Source organism: Dasypus novemcinctus, chromosome 10 (assembly GCF_030445035.2).
Source record: "Dasypus novemcinctus isolate mDasNov1 chromosome 10, mDasNov1.1.hap2, whole genome shotgun sequence".
NCBI classification, from domain to species: domain Eukaryota; kingdom Metazoa; phylum Chordata; class Mammalia; order Cingulata; family Dasypodidae; genus Dasypus; species Dasypus novemcinctus.
Window position 1 is genome coordinate 75,146,618 of NC_080682.1, and position 26,258 is coordinate 75,172,875.

The window sequence follows — 26,258 nt, forward strand, 5'->3', positions numbered from 1 at the left end:
AAGTTTGAAATATCAAATATTTCCTAGTCTTACCATTCATGTTTAGTTGCTTAGATACTATAGCCAGTGACCATATAAGATAAAGATAACCTTTTCAGAAATTTAGGTTGTCTCCTCAATAATGTTTTCTCCCCTACATTTCTTCTAGTATTATATTGACGTTGCCAGTCCAGCATTCCAGAGAGAGTTCACACTATGGTCATTATTGCAGTCCAACTTGGCACTCACTCACTGTAAGCCACAGTAGACACTAGGGCTAATTTGAGTCCCAGTTTTTAAAAGAGACTCATTTATTGACCATAATTGCCCACCCATTCCAGTTTTAATAAAATTTTTATTTAGACAACATACATTATTATTAGATATAACTATAAAGAAGTAAAGGTCTGAATTCCATTCTCCCAACCCCAAATTGAGAAATTATACACTTCCGTTATTATTGCCGTTTCTCAAAACATTCTTTCTTCTCTTTTAGGATGACTTTTGAACTGATTATGAGTCATATTAAAAGATTGGGTTATGGTCAAACCTTATTTTTTAAACAATAGTAATAGTCAACATGTGTGCTAAGCACTTCATATACATTCTCCTTCAAGCCTCACAATAACCCCACGAGTTTTATATGTATTATTATCCTTTTTTGTTCTGGCTTTTAAATTACTTGACCCTATTATTGCTTTCTTGCCGGTCTTGGATCCAAATGACATTTGTTTTCCAAAGTTAAAATCAAAGGGTTTGGTTGAATTATTAGCTTTCCAAAACCTAAGAGTTTGGAGGGTGGCAAAGAAAAATTACTTATAATTATGAGGAAATTGCCTTAACTTCAGGGTGGTGGTTTGTGTGTGAAAGATAAACTAGCATGGGAAAGGAGGTGGTGGTAATTGACTTAGGTATTTTGCTTACACTTAATAGTGACCTCCTCTTTTCATATAGTTGGTAGAACCAACTGTCCTTTGTGTCTGGTTTGGTTTTCTTTTTTAATGGAATCCAACAATTGTGACATTTTAAGAAGTTTCTAACATAGCATGGAACATCACCCTGGTTTCATTATGCTTAAGAAAAATGTACTTATGGCATAGTATTCATCCTAACCAGAAGACTGTGAACACTCGTAATTGGAGATGTTATATTCACCAACTCATAAAGACTCCTAAGGTCCTTGGTCTGAGCTCAGAACACTTCTCCCACCCCCTTTCATTCCGTGCTGTAGCAGCTTATACCTTGAAGACTCCACCTATCTTGTCTTCAAGACTTCATATACCATTCCTTCTACCTATATCACTTTTGTTCACCCCTACTTCCTAGGGTTGGATTAGGCACCTGTCTCATACAATTTTATATATATTACTGTATTTCCCTGTCATAATACTTACTACTTTGTATTATTATTCTTTGCTTATCGATTCCACCACACTCAAAGAAACTTGAGGCCAAGAATTTTTTTTTCCTTCTAATCCTCAGTGCATGCCATATACTAGGCTCTAAAATATTTATTGAAGTAATGACATCATTGAATTCAGTGAGAAAAGCTGTACAGAGGAAAAATCGATTCTCAGAACAAAGCCAAAATTAATTTCTCTGTTCCACTATGTAGATCAGCCTTTTGGCACCACTGATAATACTTTTATGCCATTAGTGTTCTTTTTAAAGATAAATAAAGCATTCTTTAAGTTTGCTGGGCATTAACCTTTTTATTTAACATAATGTTTGTAGAGCATTTCCAAGCTTTTTTTTATTTTTTTAGCTTTTAAAAAGTTCTTTATTGTAAAATTGTAAAATAAATAGAGAAATAGATTGAAAGAAATTACAAATTTTAAAAGAGTGTAAGGCCAGGTTAGATTTAATATAATCAATTATAAAAAATAGATTGGAAGCAGCTGTGGCACAAGCAGCAGCGCTCCCAACTACCATATGGAGGACCTGGGTTCAGTCCCTGGACCTCCTGGTAAAAAAAAGAAAAAAGGTGTCCCAAACTTGTACAGTGAGATGCACAGGCCCCACGTGGCACAGAGATAGGCACAGGCCCCACGCAGTGTGAAGATAGGCGCAGGCCCCCTTGCAGTGAAGCAACGTACCAAAAAAGATGATCACGCAACCAGAAAGGAAAAAAAATAGCATAGCAATAAACATTTATAAATGTAAATAATAATTCTAATATAATAGAAATTAATTACAACATAATTCTCCTTTTTATATTACAGCTCTAACTATTGGGCATAATCATCTCTTAAGAATGGAAGAAATTACTGGTTTAGTTATTTAATTTACGTTTAGACCACAATTCTTTCCAGATAACCCAATTCCTCTTAAAGAATTCTTCATATCTTATTGGAATGAATTACAACAGATAACAGTTCTCCAACTCATAGTTTCATGACACAGAAAAACTCAAAATCTTGTCCAGCAGTAGTCATGCTAAATCATTATTGATCCAGATAGAGTATTTTAATTAAAGGGTATGAATAAGAAAGGAGTTTAAGAAAAATGAAGTATCCAAAAATATATCTCTTTTCCAGTCCTCCTCAATTGAAAGCAAGTGTTTATTTTGTATGAAGAAAATTAGGGAACAATGACCATGAAACAATTTGCCAGTTGCAGTAATTATTGTTCATATATTATTGTTATGTTACATTTATCTGGTCTACTCCAGCTCTTTTTTGGTTACTATTTGCATGGAATAACTTTTTCTACCCTTTCACTTTTAACCTGGTTGTGTCCTTACATCTGAAATGGGTCTGTTGTAGACAACATATAGATGTCTCTTTTTTTTTTTTTTCTATTCTAGCAGTCTGTGTCTTTTGATTGAGAAGTTTAATATTAGCATTCAGTGTTATTACTGTGAAGGCATTACTTCATCCATTTTGTCCTTCAGTTATCTGTTGTCATACCATTCTATTATCTGTCTTCTTACTCTTTACTTTACTTTTCCTAATCTTTATTTCTAAATTCTTCCCTAACTTTCCCTCCCTTGTTTGTTCCTTTCAGGCTGCAGCACCCCTTTTAGTATCTTTTGCAAATCTGGTCCTTTGTTAACATACTCGATTAGTTTTTGTCTGTGAAGACTTTGAATTCACTATCATTTTTGAAGGACAGCTTTGCCAGAAACAGAATTCTTAGGTGGCGGTTTTTCTCTTTCAATAACTTAAATATGTCATGTAATTTTTCTCCTCTCCTCCATGGTTTCTGATGAGAGGTCTGCACTTAATCTTATTGAGTTTTCCTTGTATGCAATGCTTTACTTTTCTCTTCCTTCTTTCAGAATCCTCTATCTCAGAATTTGTCGTTCTGAAGAGTAGGTGTCGCGTGGTAGGTCCATTTAGATTTATTCTGTTTGGGGTGCATTGTCCTTCTTGGATGTTAATATTTATGTCCTTCATAAGGGTTGGGAATTTCTTGGTCATTATTTTCTCAAATATTCTTTCTGCCCCTTTTCCATTCTCTCCTCCTTCTGAGACACCAATAATGCGAATATTTGTGCATTTCTCGTTGTCATTCAATTCCCTGAAACTCTTCCATTTTTCCATTGTCTTCTCTTTCTGTTCTGTCTTTTTCAGTTCAGGTGCCTGTCTTCAAAATCACTAATTCAGTTTTCAAGCAATTTAAATCTGCTCTTATAGGCCTCTAATGTATTTTTAATCTCATCCATTGTGTCTTTCATTCCCATAAGGTCTGTTACTTTTCTTCTCAGGCTTTCAGATGTTTCTTTATGCTCTCCCAGTGTCGTCTTAATATCCTTTATTTCTTTAGTTATATTTTCTATAAATTCTTTGAAGTGATTTAGTAGAGTTGTGTGATTGTCACTGATTGTCATAAATCCTGTATGTCTTCAGGATATTTGCTTTATACTTTTAGCTGGGCCATCTCTGCCTCTTTCTTTGTATGCCTTTTTGCTGATGACTAGACACTGAATATGTTGGTGACTTTACTCTGATAGCCAATTTCTCTTTCTTGCCTTTTTTTTTTTTTTTTTTAAAGCAGCTCTTTGATATCTAGTTGAATTTATTCTCAGTCTTTAAAGTTTCCCAGCTTAAGTTTTCCAAATCGGGCCAGGGACTTACTTGTGGGGCACAGATTTTCTCTCAGGGATTGGATACAGAGAGCAACAGTTTTTGTTTAGGCAATTTCCACACCTGCCAGCAGATTGCGCTAGTCAGTGCACCGTTCCATGGACATTTCAGTCTGGAGTTTCCTGTGTTTCTGTATGGAATCTCTGGATTAGAGATCCAAAGTGGTCTCTGCTGATTGAATTCACTGAAGAAAAGCACCCCAACCTCCCTTTCCATTTCCCTTGAAACAGCTGTCAGGGAGGAAGATGTCTATTCCCTTCTTAATTGGCTACAGTGAGCCAGCTTAATATCTTAGAGGTGGGTGAGGGGGCCCTTCCCAGCTACTACAGGGCTTGGTAACTCACATTTGTCATTTTGGCTTCTTCGTCTTTCTGTCTCTCACATTCTTGGGGGTTATGTAGCACTGTTCTGGTGTGCCAACCTGCACAGCAGATTCCTTGGACAGATTTTGGCTCTTTCTCTGTTGATTTTGTGAGAACAGTCTGCTTTGCCTGTTAGTCCATCACCATCTTCCCACAATCCTCCAAGCCTTTTTTTTTTTCTTTCAGATTTATTTATTCCCCCTCCCCCCCCCCCCCCCCCCCCCCCGTTGTTTGTGCTCACAGTTTACTCTCTGTCCGTTTGCTGTGTGTGCTTTCTGCCTGCTCATCTTCTCTTTAGGATGTACCTGGGACCTCCCATTTTGTAGAGAGGTGCTCAATCACTTGAGCCACCTCAGCTCCCTGCTTTTTTTGGTCTCTCATTATCTTTTTTTCTCTGTCTCCTTGTTGCATCAGCTCGCCACGCCTGCCTATAGTGCTGGCTCACTCTCCTGCTTGTCTTCTCCAGGAGACACTGGGAACCAAACCCGGGACCTTCCCTGTGGTAGGCGGGAGCTTAATTGCTTGAGTCACATCCGCTTCCCCAGGCTTTATTTTTAAACAGTCTGGCTGAATATAAGTTTTTTATAGGACTTCTTTTCAAATAGTAATGTAAAGTCTTGAAGTCCTCAATCAAGCAAACATAATTAAGCTGTGCTAATTGGTCCATACAGTCTTAAAAGTAGTATCAAAAGAGTTCTTAATTATAGTAAATAGATCACTTTCTGAGAAGCTGATCTTGGACCAGAGGAGGGCAGAATTACCTTGCTCTAAATTCCAAATTGAACCAGTTCCCATCTCAGGTTAAAAAGCCTTAAGGGATTGTAGAGCTGACCAGGTTGACCTGTTTGCCAGTTACTGCTTGTTGGAATTGTCATGAGTATTGTTGTAACTCATGAGAATTCCATGATCTGAAAATATTTACTGCTTGAAGTAAAGAACTAATGTGGGTAGAGTGTTTTGTTGCTGAGATTTGAATTCTTTAGCTGTATGAAATTTTGCTGGGTTTTGACAGGGATTTATACCTTATTTGATAGCCTATATACTCAGGATTATATGTATTATTAAAAAGTATTAAAAATTGTTTTTAGCTTCCTACATGCCAGGTATGCCAAGTGGAATCAATCCATACCCATCTGGATATACTCCCAATCCCAGGTAATAAGAAATTATATTTTGAATAATTTTATTGGAAATTCTGCTGTCAGTTATGTCTAGCATCAAAATAATGGTTGTTGGCTAGGAAATTAAAGTAAATTTAGTTGCAATTTAATGGAAGGTAAAATTCAGTTTATTTGTGGAATTTTGGCATTATACACAGTTCAGAAGGAGTTTTTTTCCAGCCAAGAGAAGTATAGCATCTGTTTTATTTACAGAGGAAAGGGGTGTAGTAGTGATGATGATCTTGATTGATTTTGGGCCTTGAAATCCTTGCTACCTCCCTTTTACTTTGTATATCCGATGTAAATAACTGAGAGGCTAGTAGAATATTAGTTATAATAAATTCAGCCACAGAGAAAAATATTTTAATATTTTTTATTTGGATTTTTGGAAATTATAGGGTAACTGATTTGTGTGATGGGATCTTATCCCCATGTTTATTCATTCAATTCATAAGCTGCATGTACTATCAACCTTAAATCTCTGTTTAAATGTGTACTTGTTCCAGTGATTATATAGGAGTACTTTCCAAAAGTAGTGTCTTTGGGCTAACTTAAAATGCAAGACTGACACACACAGTGCCTGGATGAGATTTTCAGCCACTCAACAATTAACAAGAAATTTTAAACTCTACTTAAACTCTTCTTAGCTTGATATAAATGCAGCCAAATTTCCTGAACACCTACCAAGACTAAATACTGCATATCTATGGCATATATATTTAGAATTTTGTAAGTTAAATTTAGCAAACATGTTTCATTTCTGGGCGTTTCTTAATTCCAAGGACCAGCCTTATAAGATAGTGAACATTCTGTCACTTTAGATTGCTAAGTAGATGCTAGTCTATTAGGGACAATAAAGATTCCTATGATAGTAATTTATAAGCAGGCTATATATTTTAGATTTCTTGAAGCCCTAAATTTTCTGATTAAACTCTAGAAATGAAATGCTCTCTGAAGCCTTGAAATTGCAGCCTTGATAATTAGCAGTTGCTAGTAAAAAGGAACTTTGGACTTACTGAAAATAAGTATTGGAGGCACAAAAAGGAAATGGGCTTCTGAATAATAAAGCCATTTAAGAGAAACCTGTAGATAAAAGTGAAGGCTGAAATGTTAGTAAAAATGTGAATCATATTCATGTGACTTCGGTAACCATAGAAGTATTCTTTGTGAGATTTTTTGTAAGAAATTCCTTTTTAAGACAGCTGTTTTTTCAAAAATTGGATGGAATATAACCTTTAATTTTAAAATACTGCATGCTGATGACTTGTTAAGGGTATCTAAGTTATCATCATCCATATCTTTTTTCTATATATAAAAGGTCTTGTTAGAAAAGCTTCAGACCTCTTTCTCTTCTCCCTTTGTCCCTTTGTCCTGAAAAATAATAAATCAGTGAATGACTCTAGAAGATTCTTTATCTTAAAACAATGAATATGAGAGTCTTGATTTTGACGGGAATATTGGACTAGACAAATCTGTAAGGTCTCTTCCATATCTTAAGATCTTTTGAGAGTTTTGTGTGGCAACTATAGCCTGTGTACAGGGAACTAAAAGACATGTCAAGAGGACTGTTTTGGTTTTGGTATGAGTACTAGAAATAGAAAGCATATACTGAGGTTATTAGGAAACAGTTCCTGATATCGAAAAAGACAAAAATGATAAGTGTGATAAGAAATAAAGCTTCAAAAGAGAGGTCTAATCTGGTTTGGAGGTAGGAGCTTAGAGACAATTTTCTAAATGAAAGAATTCGTTTTTTGAGAATGATCTTAAGGAAGAAAATAAGATTTTGGAGGTGGAGGGAGCAGCAATGAATCATAACATTTTGTAACTGGTAGGAAACTTACGGTCAAGTCCAGTCTGCTTATTTTATGTGAGCAAAAGTATGGAAGCCAAAAGAAAAACACAGGAAATAAAAAGGGTATCACCATAGTATGGCTGGAGAATGTAGGATTGTGAGTAGGGGAAATGAAAAGAATAAATGCAATTTTCATAGGTATTTCAGAACTTCCAAAAATCTCCCCTGCTCTCCTCGAACTGATATAATTTACCACTACACATTTCCTCAATTTTTACTTACCACTTATTATTTTCTTTGTCCTTCTATCAGGATTTTTTTACAGGATCATGCCCTCTTAATTACTAGCATTTTGAGGGAGACATGAACTCCTATCTTAGCTCCTACCTCAACACTTAGAAACAATGTCTAGAATATAATGAATAGTAAACTTTGAAGGGGTACCTAACAAAAAAGAAAAAGGGTGTAGGAAAATTCTTTGTAAAATCTCTTAAGTCAAAAAGGGCATTTAAACATTTTAAAAAATAGATTTGCTACATAGGACAAATTATTTAATAATGTGCAAAGATAAAAAACAATATTATTCAATTTTGTTTTTTTTACTTAAGAAAATTGGTAACCCTGAATGTGAACAATTAGGGGCAATTTGAATAAACAAGAACAAAAAAAGACATGGAGTTCTCTGAAGTTCTTATCTCTAGGCCTAGGAGAATTTTATCCTAACTTATTAAAAAGCTCAGCATATGATCACAGATAGTCTTTGAAACAGTACACAAAATAGGAGGAACTCAAGAAAAAAATTTTTCCAAGGTTTCAAAAAGGTGATTCAAAAACTTCAGTAATACTATCGTACATCCTTGCAACATTTCTAGCATGGATTACTAAAGCAACTAGAAAGGAAAGTAACATTCAGTAGCCTCCAGCTTAGGTCCACCAACCACAAAAGCGCTTTTTCCCTTTTTGATTTTGCTTTTAGAATCATAGTCCAGAAATTACCATGATTACAGTGAATAACCATGGCAAGTCATCTATAAAAATTTTTCATGATGTTCTTGGAAACAAGTTGTAAAAAGTGAGCTGGTAGTACAAATAGAGGAATCTTTGAACAACCATACTAAAAGAGGATTATTGACTATGAACTCAGAAAGAGTGCTACAGGGCTCTGGGCTGCCTCTTTTTGCTTGTTGTTTTTGCTTGTTGTTTTGTTTTTTTTTCAGGAGGCACCAGGAACTGGACTCAGGACCTCCCATGTGGGAGATGGGCGTTCAACCACTTGAGCCAAATCCACTCCCATGGGCTGGATCTTTTTAATCAGTAATTTGAATGGCATGCTGAGCAGAATTGCAAATGTTATTGTGGTGGTTTGAAGCTGTATGTTCTCCAGAAAAACATATTCTTAAAGTGGATATCGGGAAGCAGATATGTCTCAAGTGATTGGGCTTCCATCTACCTTACAGGAGGTCCAGGGTTTGATTCCCAGGGCCTCCTGGTAAAGGCAACCTGCCAATGTGGCAGGCTGATCCGAGCAGAGAACTGGCCCGTGCAGAGTGCTGGCCGGCGCGGTATGCTAGCCCACACATAAGTGCTGGCCTGAATGGAGTGCTGGCCCAGCAAGATGATGCAGCAAGAAGAGACACAGAGGAGAGACAGGGAGCTGAGGTGGCACAAGAGAATGAGTGCCTTTCTCCCACTCCGAAAGTCCCAGGTTTGATTACCAGTGTCACCTAAAGATAAGACAGGCAAACACAGAAGAATACACAGTGAGTGAATACAAAAAGCAGGCAACAAATGCAAAAACAATGGGCGGGAGCGGTTAAATAAGTCTTTTTTAAAAAGCGGGTTTAAACCCATTATAAGTAGGAACTTTTGATGACGCTACTTCACTTAAGATCTAACTCACCTCATTCAGGGTGGCTCTTAATCCTGTTACTGGAATACGTTATAAATGGAGTAAATACAGAGAGAAAGCTACAGAAGCAAGAAGCTGAAACCAGTGAAACCTGGAAGAGAAGGGAGAGACCAGCAGATGCCACCACATGCCTTGCTATGTGACAGAGGAGCCAGGGATCGCGGATAGCCGGTCTTTAGGAAGAAAGCATCGCCTTGATATGATGCCTTGATGTGGACATTTTCTTGGCTCAAAACTGAGCTAATAAATTCCCACTGTTCAAGGCAACCTGTTTCACAGTATCTGTTCTGAGGAGCCTAAGAAGTTGAAACAGGTACAGATCTGACAATTGTAGCTAACAAATAATCAAGTTTATTGTCACAGAGAAGATTGTGGGAGAATGGCGAGTACTAACTCCAGCAATCAGTCCCACTATTAGACATGTAGAAACTGTCTAAAACAGCTGTTTTGAAAACCCAGAATCTATAGAACACTGCAGTGATACTGGTGAATTGCACTCAACACATAGCAACTACCATCATTCATCCCCTAGTCTCATGGCAGGCAGCAGTGAGGTCTCCCAATCCCCAACCCCTGGCAGAGCTTGCTGGTGCCAGGGTGGTATATAAGGGCCTTGTTAGTATAAGTGACACGGGAATGTGTGGCCACTGATCAATGCTTTTGAATAGCTACTTCACATTAGTGGGGGGCTGGTTCTGAGTGTAGTCATTGTTCAACCCTCCCCACACAAAGCAGCAGAGAGAAGTTAAAGGCAGTACCCTTCCTCAAAATTACAAAAACGAGTTAAAGTTTTGCATTTAACAACTTTTTTTATGTTGTCACCTGCATTTACTGGGCAAGTGACAAAAATCAAGAAAACACAGCTTGAAAGAGCCATAGAAGAAATGCCTGGCCCCTCCCCCATTTCCTCCCCAGGGCGGTTTGGAGCCCTTGTGGGTCCTTAGCCTTATTCTAGCAGAAAGACTGACTTGGGAAGCTCTTTTCTGGCCTGTCCCCTCTCCCAGAATTTGCCCTCCAGGCAAAAACTTCTGGAGACGTGGAAAGCAGTCTAAGAAACAGTCAAGTTGGGTAGACTTGGGCAAGGGCTTCCTGGCTTTAAGTCCTCTGGTGGAACACTTAGGAGAAGGAGAAGTTCTATTTCCTAGGGATTATAGGGGGCATTCAAATTCCTGTAAACGGGGACTCCTAAGGCCACTAGAAAGCACCAGCCCAGGACAAGATATAAGCCCAGAAAAGACAGGGAGAACCCTAAACTTGGCCATTTGCTTTAGGCTTTTCATTGTTGTTTTTTGTTTGTTTGTTTTTTGTTTTGTCTTGTTTTTTAAAATTTTTTTTTTAATTTATTTTTAAAAGATATATAGATCACATAAAATAGGCTGGCCTTCTTAATTGGAGGGCTGAGCATCCGCCAATGCAAAGCCAGTTTTCAAAGACTTTAATAGTTGGTTTCATTGTTGTTTTTGCTTGTTTGGGTTTTTTTTGGGGGGGGGGGTTGGATTTTTTATGGTTTTTTGTTTTGTTTTGTTTGGGCTTTTTTTTGTTTGTTTCTTTGGTTTCATTAGCTCCTGGCACTCAAGAAAATCTCTTGTCCTCTCACTAGCTAGGTACAAACTAAAGAAACGATGAGCTCAGGGACTAAGTCCCAGAATTAACATATCAAAATATTAAAATATACAGTGTGCAATACAAGATTACAAGACAAAGAAACAGGAAATGATGGCCCATCTAAAGGAACAAGATGAAAATCCAGAAAACATAGCATAAACAGGACTGAGGACATTCCATACAAAGACTTTTAAAAGAGTTATCTTCAATAAGCTCAAGGACATGAAGGAAAATATGGAGAAATAACTATTAATAAAAGCAGGGGAAAAATGAATGAACAATATGAAAATCTCAGTAAAGAGATAAAAATTTTTCAAAGAAATGAAACAACAACTGGAGATGAAGACCACAATAACTGAAATGAAAAATACCCAGGAGGGTTTCAGCAGTACATCAGGGATGGCAGAAGAAAGAATCAGTGAGCTTGAAGACAAGATAATTGAAATGAATCAGGCTGAAGACCAGAAAGAAAACTGATTCAGAAAAAGCAAAAATAGCTTAAGGGACCTCTGGGACATCATTAAGCATGCCAATATACATGCTGTGAGAGTCCCAGAGGGACAGAAAAATGAGAAAAGGCAAGAAGGAATATTCAAAGAAATAATGACAGGAAGCTTCCCAAACTTGGTAAAAGACACAAATATCCACATTCAGGAAGTCCATTGAACACCAAACAAGAATAACTTGAAGAGAAATCACCCAGACATGGTGGTCCAACTGTTGAATGCAAAGGACAAGGAGAGACTTCTGAAAGCTACAAGAGAAAACCATGCCATGTACAAGGGAGTCCCAATTAGACTGAGTGCCCATTTCTTGTTGGGAACCATGTAGGCATTGCACAACACAGTGACCCATATTGTAAACAATGGACTATAGTTAATAGTACAATTATAAAAATGTTCTCTCATGAATTGTATGTACTACACTAAAGCAAGTTGTTGATAACAGGGTTGTATAGGGAACTCTGTATTTTATATATGATTTTTCTGTATACCTACAACTTCTCTAATTTTAAAAAAAGATTTATTGTCCGGTTGTACTTTTCTTCTCTGAGTAATTCTAACAGCTTAGTAAGTATTCAGAGGAGAGTAATTAGATCTGAAAATCATGTCATGTGAAGAACTAAGAATATTTAACCTGAAGAAGAGAAGATAAAGGGAAAAGTGTTAAAAAAAAAAAAAAAAAGTCTTCAGAAATTCAAGTGCTTATTCTACAGTCTTCTGTTATGCAAATTTCAGACCATTAGTTAGAATTTACATCAATATGATGTTTAGTGTTCAAGGGAGGAAGGTGACCATTTTTCAGGGATGTTGTAGATAATATTTATAGACATTGTTGCATAGGGTGTAGGAGCAGTATACTACTAAGGCAAGTTTCTTCCAACTCTGATATGAATACATGAATGACACAAACTATCCATAGAGTGAGAAGAAATTTGAAAAACTAGTTGAAAGAATGTTTTGAGATCAAGTATTTACAAAGTTACCAGTGTTCCACAGGTAAAAACTAAATAGTATAATTTTCCTAAAGACTAAGAAAAGTTCTCCTACTGAACTTTTTGCTTCCAGTTCTGATGCTATTGGACTACCCTTAGAAATATTCTAGTTGTGTTCTGGTGCTGTGAAGGTGACCCTCAGATAACCCAGGCCAAACGAGTATTTTAACCATTTACTGTAATAGTAAATCCATTATGATTAATGGAATTCCATGGAACTTTACTTAAACAGTCATCTAGGTATAAAACTAAATTTATTAACAACTAAAACAATGTTTCAAGCTTAGCTTCCTGAGTAGAGTTCTTAAAGAAACCATAATGTTGAGTCATGTAAACAGTTTTTTGTTCATTTCTATAGTGGTTACCCAGGCTGTCCTTACCCACCTGGTGGTCAGTATCCTGCCACAACAAGTTCCCAGTACCCTTCCCAGCCTCCTGTGACCACTGTTGGTAAGTATCCTGGAAAATTTGTATTTTTTCACATAGGGGAAGTCAAAGTCTCTGTTGTAAAAAGTGCTTCTCACTTTTACATTTGCAATGTTGGAATATTCTTCTTAAAAGACAAACTCTACTGGTGAGTAAACTGTAGTCTAAAATTTGAAGTAAGTGATTTATCATCATATAGATAAGCCTTCTACCAGGGTATAAAAATAAATGTATTGGGGAGCAGATGTAGCTCAGTGGTTGAGCATTTGCCTCCCATGTAGAAGGTCCTACATTTGATCCCCGGTACCTCCTAGAAACAAACAACAACAACAAAAAAACGTGTCATTGAGGAGTGGATGTAGCTCAGTGGTTGAGTGCCTGCTTCCCATCTATGAGGTCAAGTGGTGAGCAGGCGCTCAACCACTTGAGCTACATCCACTCCCCATAAAAGGTCATTTTACCAGGGAGAAAGAGAAAGGATTTTGTTAACTCTTTACTCAGAGCAGACCAGGACCTATACGGCAGTGTCATAATATCAGGACCCAGTCTTCTTTCTTTTTATTCTGCTATTCACAGCTTCTGCTTCCAAGGTTACTTTATGGTCCAAGAAGCCTACTAGTGCTCTAGTCATCACATCCACATTCCATGTTTGCAGCAGGAAGAAATACATGAGCCAATCTACTTCCCTTTATACTTTAAAGTTTAAGGAAATTTTCAGAAGCATCACTCAGCACTTCTAATTCTATTCACTGGCCAGAATTTAATCATGTGGCAATATGTATCTGCAAGAAAGCTTAGTAACCTCCAATTTAAAGGACTCGGAGTAGAGTCTAGTCTCTGTGGTGGTTTAAACTGTTTTTGTTTTTGATTCAGTTCATGTCTGGTCCTGATTGAATCTGCTATATTAAGTTTTCCTATAGCTAGAAAAGTCTGTAATCAACAAAAATTATACAATATATAAATAATTTAAAGAAACAGCAAATTATTTGTATGAAAACTCTAAAAAATTCATGACTAGTTCTTATGAGAAACATTTAGAGATGCCTCTAAAGCAGCATCTTGAGTTTTCATCAAAACAGGAACTTCTGTCTTAGAAGGGATATCAATAATAGGATCAGAATCCTCTATTTCCGAGTACAGTGGCAATGGTTTCCCTAGTTCATATTCAGGTTTGAATTGTCTTTCATTTGAATCTCTTGCTCTTCCAACTCCAAAGGTTAATCTGGAGCTGGAGCTACAACTTCTTCATCTTCATTTTCATGTAGAAAGCTGCAAATCATGTTGGGTCTCTAGAAGAAATCACCATCTTTGATTTGCAACCACTCCACACCACCCGTGTTTTCTTCTCCTTCCGTCTTTTCTGTTAGAAGAGTTCTTGTCATACTGAGCTTCTTTATTGTACGGCATTTATATTTTAGCACTGTTTTATTAATTGCCTTCTGCATCTACATGTTCAGCATATTCTTCAGATATAACACAGGTCCCAAGAATGTCTTCATACTTCCTGGCAAAGACATAGCTGTCCACTTACAGAATGGGCCTCAGTGTCAATTCCCAAAATCCTGCATTTATTTTCACATTTTTGTGGAAAGTCTGAGTCAGTAATTACTGACACTTCCACCAGAACCAACTGTTCCTGATGGAAGAAAGAGGGGTTAGCATAGTAGCATGTGGGTGTAGGGGAAGAAGCAATTAACTAGAGAAGCCAAAAATCCCCATTGAAATCATCCTATCTTTGTGAAAACTCGATCCTACTTTCAACAAGAGGAAGCAAGCAACCCCACCTGAGGTAACTTTCCCCAGCACTTTCCCATTCCGACATGTGGCAAATGGAGCTGAGGCCAAATGCCCCCTAGGTGCATGTTCCCCGGGGGCAAGAAGCCCCCTGCTCATTTCTTATTTGAGTTGTCTTTTTGTTGTTGAGTTGAACCATTTCTTTATATGCTGTTAAATCCAACAGTAATTTACCATTCTAATCTTACTTGACCTATCAGCAGTTGATTATTTCCTCTTCTTTGATACACTTTCTATCTTGTTTTCTAAAATGCCATGTTCACCTGGTTTTCCTCCTATCTCACTGGTCAGTCATGCTCAGTCGCCTTTGCCAGGTCCATTGTCTTCTCCTAAACTTCATTATGTTGAAGTACCCTTGGCTTAGTCCTTGGCCCTCTCTATACTCACTTCCTTGATGATCTGTACTAGTTTCATAGCTTTAAATACCGTCTCTATGCCCACAGGTCCCAGACTGACTTTTGTTGTTGTTGTTTTACATGTGACTCCTATATTTTATGCTTGGTAGTTTTGTAAACCCACAACATCTCTAAAATAATCAAATAAAAAAAGAGAGTCCCACTTTAACATGAATGAATCAGACCAGTGAAATGGTGTGTAAAAGAAGTCAAATGCAAAAGAGTTCGTAAGTTATTCAGTTTTTCTGAAGTTCAGTAACATGCAAAACTAATCAGTGATGATAAGATAAAATAGTTGTTCATTCTGGGGAGATGAAGATGACTTATGAAAGCACGCATTTAAAAAAACTATTGTGTTAACATATATACAACATAACATTTCCTATTTTAAACACTGTCAAGTACATGTATGCAGTTCAAGGGTGTTCATTACGTTCACAATGTTGTACTGTATTCCCAGAACATTTCTATCACCCCAAACATAAATTCTGCACCCATTAGGCCTTTTTGTCTTCCAAACCATACCCAGAGCATTACCAACTAGCTCTGTTTCTTCTGGACCCCACAATCTAGCACCAAAATTTGGACCACAGTGAAGGTTATCAGTGAGTGTTGGGAGGAGATGACCAAGGTGTATAGTCTCCCCCACTGTTAATGTATCCTAAATAATTCAATAAAATTTAATTAGATTTTGCTGACAGGCTGCCATGAGCAGAAGTCAGTTCTAGGAGCTAGAGAGAGGGGAAGGCAGGGTAGAGATTATTTCTCTGTCCGTAAGGAGCATCATTTGGAGTTTGTTGAACTTCACAGACTCTTGATGTTTGGAGATTTTCCAAGAAGGTGATACACTTCTCTCTGGCCGGTAGACAGGTGACCTGAAAGCCCTACCTGTGGCAGGCCACAAATCCTAATGTATTGGTAGAGCACCTGGTGGCAGTGATTTCGGAGTAATGAAATTGTTGGATATTATAATCTGAATTAAGAGAGATTTAAGACTTTCTTTTTGTCTTTTAATTTTTGGGGTTTGTTGTTGTTTTGAAAGATTTAAGATTTATCAAGCAAATGTTGAAGAATGTTAACTGTGGTATGGTCCAGTGTGGTGTGTGGTGCCACTCGGTGAAACTTCCACGTGTAAACAAATGCGGGAAGAAAGTCAGTGACTAATTAACCCCTTTATGAAGTTCATCTGAGGAAATGTTATCATTCAGCTTCTCTTTTGCCAGACTTTCCCTGTTATTTCATCTCAGTGGAGTCCTTTGTGTGGTACAGATATCTTCAACCTCGGTTTATTTAGTGTTTTGGAAACTTTGATGTAATTGAGGAGTGGAGAGAGGTCTGAAGGAAAATAACAAAAGGCGGTATACTTCTGCCCTAGGTATTTCATTGTGAGTATAAAAGATCTATTGTTTGGATACCTTGCATCTGTTGTTTGGATTCTTGGCCTTGAACCACATCTTGAGGGATAGTCCTTTGGATCAGTTAGTCCGTGAAAATGTGCCATTCATTAATAGCATTAATTTTTCTGTTGTTTCAGAGAATTTTATTTCCGAATGGAAAGTTTTGATCTAAATTTGTATGGTAATCCTTATAATTTAAAAAAGATTTATTTTTTATTGTAAAGTAATCCTTGTAATTTTTTTTTTTTGGTACTGTCAAAAAAAAGAATAATCCTCATATTTTTACAAATAACTCTTTTTTGGTATTTCCAACACAAAGAACTACGAAAATCTTTAATATTGGAAGCTTTTTTTCCCTCACCCGTGAGCTGTGTATTTTTTTTTTAAGATTTATTTATTTATTTCTTCCCCTCCCCCTCATTGTTTTACACTCACTGTCTGCTTTCTGTGTCCATTTGCTGTATGTTCTTCTGTGTCTGCTTGTCTTCTGTGGCACTGGGAACCAATCCTGAGACCTTCCAGAATGGAAGAGAGGTGCTCAGTCTCTTGTGCAACCTCAGCTCCCTGGTCTGCTGCATCTCTCCTCTGTGTCTCTTTTTGTTGCATCATCTTCCTTCACCAGCTCTCCACACAGGCCAGCACTCCATGTGGGCCAGCAATCCCATGCAAGCCATCACTCCTGCACAGGCCAGCATACCACACAGGTCAGCACTCCACGTGGGCCAGCTCTCTGCTCAGGCCAGCTTGCCATGCAGGCCAGCTTGCTTTCACCAGGAGGCCCTGGGAATCAAACCATGCACCTCCTATATGGTAGACAGGAGCCCAGTCGCATGAGCCACATCTCCTTCCCATGTGTATTTTTAATAGTTTCTTTTAACACTGGAAAAAGTTTATCTTATTTGTCCCATATCCCACTTAGATATTTTTATTCCCATTCCTGACATATTATTAACTACTTTATAGGAACTCATTTTGTAGTCTTTTGGGAGAGTTGTTAATTGATAACACTAATGGCAGTAGTAGTATTGGATAGCCATGTTTGGTTTCTAATAAGCCCTGTCAATTTCATTCTCTCCTTCCCCTATGATTTGAGTGCATGTGTAGTATCTCACAGTCATATTCCAGATTCCCTAGTAAGTAAGTTGAGGTTTTCTCTTACTAGGTTTTTATCAAGAACTAGCATAAAGCCATTGGTTGTATCATAATTTATTGGTCTTGCTACCTGGCATTTCCTTAACATTGTTGCCATAGGACTTTGATTTACATTTTATAGGGGGATATTTTAGGACCTAAGGCAAATTTAAGTAAAACAGAAACACTATCATTTAATTTCAGTCACTACCATTCACTAAATGCTAACCAAAATCATACTTTTAAAGAGGATTTTACATTTAGAAAACAAAATAAAGCCAAGTTCTATAAAATGTCAAAACCATAGTTCTTGAGGTCTCCATTGTCTAGATTCTTTTGAAAAGTATTTACATGTCACATTGATTTTGTTAATTCATCCCTTTGATAGTTTTTGGGTAACGAACAAACCTATTTATCTAGAAAGCAACAATAAAAAAGGTTTTCGATCTAACAGGTAATATGTATTGAAACTTAACACAAGCACTCTATTTCCTGTTACCACAGGAGCAAAAGAGAAACTGCTTTGCCCATGATTATGTATGTCTTAATTGACTAGTTTCCCATAAAAGATCCCTAAAAAGTGATAGGTACAAGCAACATGTAAGACATGAGGTTTCTTAACCACCACCACTAATCCTTCCCAACCCCCATAAAAAAGGAAGTTTAAAAGAGCGTGGACCAAAGTCAACTTCTTGTTGTTGTAACAGAAGAACTTGTTAACATTGATATAAAGATAGTTGTTACCAGAGGTTCTATGGGGGAAGGGAGGAAAAGATAGGTGGAACATGAGGCCTTTTTAGGGCATTGGAATTGTTATGCATGATATTGCAATGACAGATACAGGCCATTATACATTTTGTCAAATCCTATAAAACTACAGTCAAAAGTATAAGCCATAGTATAAACTACAAACCTTGGTTAGTAGCAGTGCTTCAATATTAGTTCAGCAAGTGCAATAAATGTACTACAGTGATGTAAGATGCTATTAATAGGGGAAAATGGGGGGGGGAGGTTGGTTTATGTGAATCCCCTATGCTTTTGATATAACTTGCATAAAAATTGCATAAAAATCTAAAACTTCTCTATAAATGAATTTTATTATATGGTTGGAGGGAAGAGGTTGGCAATCATTTAATCACAGTATTAGCAGAGTATGGAAATTTTCTTTTGAATGTTCGTGGACTGAGGATGATATTGACTTATAATTCTGAATTCTTCTCTTTTGGTCTTTAACATAGATACATAGATTTTGGTATTGTTGCAGTTTAATAATAGTAACATTTTAAAACGTGTGCTTATCCCCAGTTTTTGTTTTTTTTGTGTTAATTTTCCCCACCCCACTCCCATCATCTTTTGGGTAAATCATGAGTTGGGTACTACCCAGGCAAGATGCTTAGGGAAAAATGTGAATTTTCAGTTGATGATGACCAACCCTCTTAGCACATTTAGCCTGGAACTTTTGAATACCCTTATATAAGGAGTAATTTTAGACAGTAATGGTACTCTGGTAGGGTCAGAAGTGCCACACCTACAGAGTCTCATGTGGAATGCTATTTGAAGTTGATATAATTTATGTAATTTTGTCTAAAATAAGTAAAAACTGGAACTTTGATTACTGAGATATTGTATGGTATGACACAACAATTTTTTACCAGGAAGTTATTGTGAATGGTGAGTACTAGAGTTAAAGCCAGTATTTACCACAGAACTCCTCATGGCAACATTTCCTGATTACTGTATACCTCTGCCTCTCAGTTTAATAATGTAATTTTAAGGTTTTGTTTCTAAACGCAATCATATAAATAAGGATCAGAAACAGTATATTTAGAGAGGTACTTTTTGTTGTTATAACTTTTTTAATATACTTTTTTTAATTTTTATTTTTCAAGATACTTAGATTACATAAATGATACATTAAAAAAGAAGGGGATTACCATATGCCCCACTCCATACCCCTCCCACACTTTTCCACATTAACAACATCCTTCATTAGTGTTGTACATTCATTACAATTGATGAACAAATGGTGGAGCATTACCACTAAGTGTGGATTATAGTTTACACTATAGTTTAATCTCTCTCCTGCATAATTTTGTAAGATATATAATGCCCTGTATTTATCATTGCAGTATCATTCAGGATAATTCCATTGTCCCCAACATTCCCCCTTATTTCACCTTTTTTTCCCTCTCCCTCCCCTCAGAACCTCCTGTAGCCACTGCCTCCACATCAATGATAAAAATTCTTTGTTAGAATAACAATAGATCTATAGTAGAATAACAGTAAGTCTACTTTAGTCCATCGTTCATTCCTCAATCCTGAGGATTCTGAAATGGCGATGCCCACTCCACCTCTAATTGAGAGAGGGCGTAGATACATGCACACCATGTTCATAGCGGCATTATTCACTATTGCCAAAAGTTGGAAACAACCCAAATATCCATCAATAGATGAATGGATAAGCAAACTGTGGTATATACATATTATGGAATATTATTCAGCTGTAAGAAGGAATGCAGTATTAACATATGGGACAACATGGATGAACCTCGAAGACCTTATGTTGAGTGAAGCCAGTGAGGCGCTGAAGGACAAATATTAAATGGCCTCACTGATATGAATTAAACAAATGGGACAGACTCACACAGAGTTAAGAGTCTGGAAGATAGGTTTACAGGAGACAGAAAGGGTGTAGAGGATTGTGAGCCATTTCCCATATGGGCAAAATCTGTGATAAGGTGGGAGGGTGTAGTGCAGTGAATGGGCATGACAATGGGTAGAGAGGTACTATTAACAGACTTTGAGAAATGAACTTTACAATTGTAAAGTTGTAATTGTTAAGTTAGCCTTGTTTAAAAATGTGGAAGTGGAGGGAGTGGATGTGGCTCAAGCAGTTGAGTGCCTGCTTCCCATATGGGAGGTCCCTAGTTTGGTTCCTGGTGCCTCCTTAAGAAAAAAAAGAAAGCAACACACAAACAAATGAAAAAACCAACTCGGGAGTGGATGTGGCCCAGAGGTTGGGTGCCAGCTTCCCACATATGAGGTCCAAGGTTCAAAATCCAACACTGCTACCTCAAAAAAACAAAATCAAACATGAAAGTGGAAAACCCTGTAAATGTAGTACCTATTTCACTTCCGTATATTCCATTATTTTGTTCATATTTAATATTTAAACAAAAAGAAGGGGGAAACTTCAGAAAGGATAAATCTTGCCTAGCAAGTAGCATTCCTTTTGGGATAGAAGCTAGTAAACATGATAAATTTTTCTTGACTGCCTTATCCAATACTGTTCTTCCTTCTCTACCCTTCTGTGATAAATGAATTTGGCTTACAGAAACTGTCCTTCCAGGATATGACTCTCCGTGGAGCCCACTCAGGTGGACATAATAGTATACATTTGCTTGTACGGGAGTTTGGGCATCCATTGTCCACAGTTTTTCATAGGCTTCTTTTTGGGAATACCTGCCTGATCTTTAGGGTAAATTGTGTATTTTCTTCTAATCCTGGACAGTGAGTCATGAGTGTAAATTTAAAATCTGAGGACTTGCTGTGCTAAACATAAAACCTTTTCTCCCACAGAAATCCGCTTGTATAAAACAATAATAATGGATTTTGAAAGCTTTTTAAAAATTATTTTTACAATTTAATTGCGGGAAGATGGCAACGCAATGACAGGCAGAGCTGAATGCTCTCACAAAATATCAAGGAAGAAAAAGTCAAAAGCTGTCTGAGGGACCTGCTTTGGGGGTCAACAGACCAGGACAATGCCACATAACCCCCAGGAGGGCAAGGGACAGAGACGAAGAAGCCAAAAAGATAAACATGAGTTACCAAGCCTGTGTGGCAGCCAGGGAGGGCTTCCCTTCCCCACCCCCAAGATATTAAGCTGGGGTAAAACCCCTGTCACACTGTAGCCAACTGAAAGGGGAACAGACATCTTCTTCCCTGTCAGCTGTTTCAAGAGAAAAGGGAGGGGAGGTCGGGTACATTTCTTCAGTAAATTCGGCCAGCAGAGCCTATCTGGAGATTCAGCTCCGGAACACAGGAAAGCCCAGACTGAAGCACCTCTGTGCAAAGGGACAATGCCTTGCGCCATCTGCTGACTGGTCTGGAAACTGCATGGACAAAAACTGCTCTGTACCCAACCCCTGGGGAAAATTCTGCACCCCCTCTATTAAGTCCCTGGTACGATTTTGAAAACATAAGCTGGGCAGTTTTAAAGACTGAGAATAAATTGAACCCAAATATCAAAGAAGAGTTGTGGGGGGGTGGGGGGACAATAGGCAAGAGAGAGAAATTAGCCATCAGAGTAAAATATTCAGATGCCTGCACAACAGCAAAAAATTATAAGTCATACTAAGAAACAGGAGGAGATGGCCCAGCCGAAAGAACAAACCAAATATCCTGAAGAAATACAGGATTTAATACAATAAATCAGTGATAATCACACAAGTCTACCAAATCACTTCAAAGAATTTAAAGAAAGTATGACTACAGAAATAAAGGATATTAAGAAGACACTGGAAGAGCATAAAGAGCAAATTGAGGGAAGCAGACTTGGCCCAATGGATAAGGCATCCGCCTCCCACATGGGAGGTCCGCAGTTCAAACCCCAGGCCTCCATGACCTGTGTGGAGCTGGCCCATGCACAGTGCTGATGCGCACAAGGGGTGTTCCCCACGTAGGGGAGCCCCACACTCCCCGTAAGGAGAGCCACCCAGCACAAAAGAAAGTGCAGCCTGCCCAAGAATGGCACCGCACACACAGAGAGCTGACACAACGAGATGACGCAACAACAACAACAAAAAGAAACACAGATTCCCGGTCTGATAGGGATAGAAGCAGTCACAGAAGAACTCACAGTGAATGGACACAGACAGCATACAACTGGGGGCGGGGGCAGGGATGGGAAGAGAAATAAAAATTAAAAATCTTTGGAAAAAAAAAGCAAATTGAAAGCCTGCGAAGAAAAGTAACAGACCTTTGGGAATGAAAGACACAATGGATTAAATTTAAAATGCAGTAGAGGCACATAGAACATATTTGAATTGCTTAAAGACATAATTAGGATTTCAAAGACAGAACATCTGAACTGGAAAAGATAGAAGAGAACGGAAAAAATGGAACGTAGTCTCAGGGAATTGAATGACAACGCAAAACACACAAACATTTGCATTATTGGTATCCCAGAAGGAGAACAGGATGGAAAAAGGGCAGAAAGAATATTTGGGGAAATAATGACTTAAAACTTCCCAACCCTTATGAAGGACATAAATATCAATATCCAGGAAGGACGATGCACCCAAACAGCATAAATCTGAATAGACCTACCCCAAGACACCTACTATTCAGAATGAAAAATATCAGAGATAAAGAGAAGATTCTGAAAGCAGCAAGAGAAAAACAAAGTATCACATAAAAGGGAAATTTGATAAGATTAAGTGCAGACCTCTAATCAGAAACCATGAAAGAGAGAAGAAAGTGGTATGATGTACTTAAGGTACTGTATTAGTCAGCCAGAGGGATGCTGATGCAAAATACCAGAAATTGGTTGGTTTTTAATAAAGGGTATTTATTTGGAGTAGGAGCTTACAGGTACCAGGTCATAAAACATAAGTTACTTCCCCCACCAAAGTCTATTTTCATGTGTTGGAGCAAGATGGCTGCCAACATCTGTGAGGCTTCAGGCTTCCTGGGTTCCTCTCTTCCAGGGTCTTGCTTCTCTCTGGGTTCAGGGTTCCCTACCTCCATGGGGCTTGCTTCTGTTTCTCTTTGAGCTTACTTCCCTGGGCTCCAGCTTAAGGCTTCAGCATCAAACGCCAACATCAAATACCCTCAATCTGGGAAGTGGATTTGGCTCAACTGATAGAGCCTCTGCCTACCACATGGGAGGTCCAGGGTCCAAACCCAGGGCCTCCTGACCCCTATGGTGAGCCAGCCCATGTGCAATGCTGATGCGCACAAGGAGTGCTGTGCCATGCAGGGGTGTTCCCCACATAGGGGACAAGGAGTGTGTCCTGTAAGGAGAGCCACCCCATGTGAAAAAAGTGCAGGCTGCCCAGGAGTGGCACCTTACACACACACAGCTGACACAGCAAGGTAACACAACAAAAAAAAGACACAGTTTCCCAGTGCTGCTGACAAGAATACAAGAGGACACAGAAGAACACACAGCAAATGGACACAGAGCAGATAAGTTTGGGGGCGGGGGGGGAGAAGGGGAGAAAAATAAATAAAAATTAATACTAAAAATCTTAAAAAAAAACAAAAACAAACCCTCAACTCTGTCCTGTGCCATGCCTTTTATCTGTGAGTGGTGCGTGGGGTCTCAACGCCCAAATGACGTGGCCCGGTCAAAGCCCCAATCATAATTTAATCACACCCAGGTACAGACCAGATTACACATAATCCAACATCTATTTTTGTTATTCATAACCATACCAAACTGCAAAGATACTGAAAGAGAAAAACTGCCAGCCAAGAATTGTATCTCGCAAAACTGTCCTTGAGAAATTACAGTGAGTTCAGAGTCTTCACAGACAAACAGAAACTGATAGAATATGTTACCAAAAGACCAGATTTGCAAGAGATACTAAAAGGGGTGCTGCAACCTGAAAGTAAAAAAAAAGACAAGGGCAAGAGATCTGCAGAAGAATTTACAAATGAAGATTATTAGGAAGGGTAAACTGAAGGATAAGAAGACAATAGAACAGTATGACAGAAAGCCGAATGACAACATGGATGAAGCAATTTGAAGTTTTCAAGTAGCCTTTCATATCAATCCAATGAACCCGGAAATATGGAAAGAAGGCCTTTCTTGTCCAAGAACACTCCAGGAGCAGCAGAAAGTGGCAGAGGATTAAAAAGAGTACATCATCAGCGGAGGTAATGGATTTCTCACGTTAGTCAATTCCTGACTATGACTCTGAAAGTGATGAGATTGTTGCTGTTTGTGCAGCTTTTGTTGAGAAACAGAAGACAACTTCAACAAATAAAACAATGGTTATTGTGTCTGCTTTTGGGACTGTAGAGACTGTAACTAAGAAGGAAGATGGTGCTCCAACACCGATGGCTCTGTTTTCATTAATACCAATGAAGGAAAATGCATAGCATGAATTATTTTAATCTTTTATTATCATTTAAAGTGTTAGGCATAGGGACATATATTCTGGAGAAATAGTACAATACTCTTGTTTGTAAGATAAGTTGTTAAGATGAAGCATATACATCTAAATGGTAGCATTATTGTATAGTATTTGGAATATGCTTTGATAAGTTATGGTTTATACTTAAGATTAGAATTCTGAGCAAAATGTTTTTGATACATAAGTGTAATTTGATCCAAATATATGGATGGATACATTTTAAAGATTCTTGAAAAGCAAATTCTTGAATAGTAAATAACTTGGTCAGTATTATTAAAATGTTGACTCAATGACTTTTGTTTCATGATTAAAAAAAAAAGTGTACAATTTAAAAATGGATTTTAATTGGTTTTTATTTATTAATAAATGAAAGAAAGGAGAAGCTGATGACTTCCTGTCCTGTGGTTTTTCCAATATGATACCTGACATTAGAGTTTAAGGTACATTATTCTCTTTTACAAACATGTTAATTTTAAGGAGTGACTTTAGTTTTGACCTATCTTTTAAGGAATGGAATTTTATTATCCTTCGAATTTATTGACCTTTGGACTTATACCTGTGTGACAGTTTGATGCTGGATGGACCCCAGAAAATCATGTCCTGAAAGCGAATCAGTTCCTGTGGAGGTGAACCTGTTGTAGGTGGGATCTTTTGATTAGGTTACTTAAGGGCCTTTTATATTAGATTATTTCCATAAAGTGTGTCCCAGCATGGGTCTTAATCTACAGGAGTCCTTTATAAATGGTGTGAACATAGAGAGAGACACAGAGAGAAACCCCAAAAGCTGAAAGAGAAAGCCCTGGAAGCCTGAAGCTGAAATCATTGGAACACAGAAGTAGAGAGAGAGCCAAAAAGCAGGAAGCTTTAAGCAAAGAAGGCTGAAGGATGAGGAAGAACCATGGCAGGTGCCGTGTGCCTTGCTATGCAGCAGAGGAGTACAGGATTGCCAGCAGCCGGTCTTTGGGGAGAAACCTTCACCTGATGATGCCTTGATTTGTACATTTCTCAGACTTGGAACTATAAACTTGCAAGCCAAATAACCCCCATTGTAAAAGCCAACCCAATTCTGGTAAATTGCTTTTGGCAGTTAGCATTATTCACCTTTATGACCTACTAGGATAGTTCAACGATTTTGTAGCACCATTTCTTTTTATAAGTAGTTATTATTTTGGTTTCTGTGGCAGTTTGAGATTATTTATGAATCCAAAAAAGAGAGATTGTTTGTAAACTGGTCTGTTCCTCAGGGTGTGATACCCTTTGATGGTATTAGATTCAGCTAAAATGTCTTTGATTAAATTATGTTAAGATTAGGGCTTTGAATAGACCATGTCAGTAGGGTGTAACTCAGGTTAAGTCCCCTCCCCCTTGGTGGACCATATAAATGGACAAGTTCACTCAAGAATACACAGAAGACGATATAGAAGGAGAGAATGTGGTCGTTTCAATCCTGCCATGTAACAGAAAGTAGAAGGCTCTAACAGCTAAAGCCCAGGGAAGAGAGATGAGCCCCATGCCAGCCTACAGCTGAGATCAGAAGAAGCTAGGCGTATGGAACCTTAAGAGGAACAAGGAAGGAGAGA

The 26,258-nt window shown here is 37.9% G+C and overlaps 1 protein-coding gene and 1 pseudogene across 3 annotated transcripts in view; one reads left to right on the forward strand and one right to left on the reverse strand.

The window, feature by feature from the left end:
• TSG101 (tumor susceptibility 101) overlaps nucleotides 1–26,258 on the forward strand; it is a 59,890-nt gene that overhangs the window by 22,612 nt on the left and 11,020 nt on the right. For 2 of the 3 annotated variants that reach the window (XM_004484261.5, XM_004484262.5), the window contains 2 exons: nucleotides 5,518–5,584; nucleotides 12,749–12,840. The exons of the other annotated variant lie outside the window; for it this stretch is intronic. In XM_004484261.5, the coding sequence (XP_004484318.1) occupies nucleotides 5,518–5,584; nucleotides 12,749–12,840 (159 nt within the window). The remainder of the gene's footprint in view (nucleotides 1–5,517; nucleotides 5,585–12,748; nucleotides 12,841–26,258) is intronic. 3 annotated transcript variants of the gene reach the window in all.
• Nucleotides 13,831–15,024, reverse strand: LOC139439748 (general transcription factor 3C polypeptide 6-like; annotated as a pseudogene).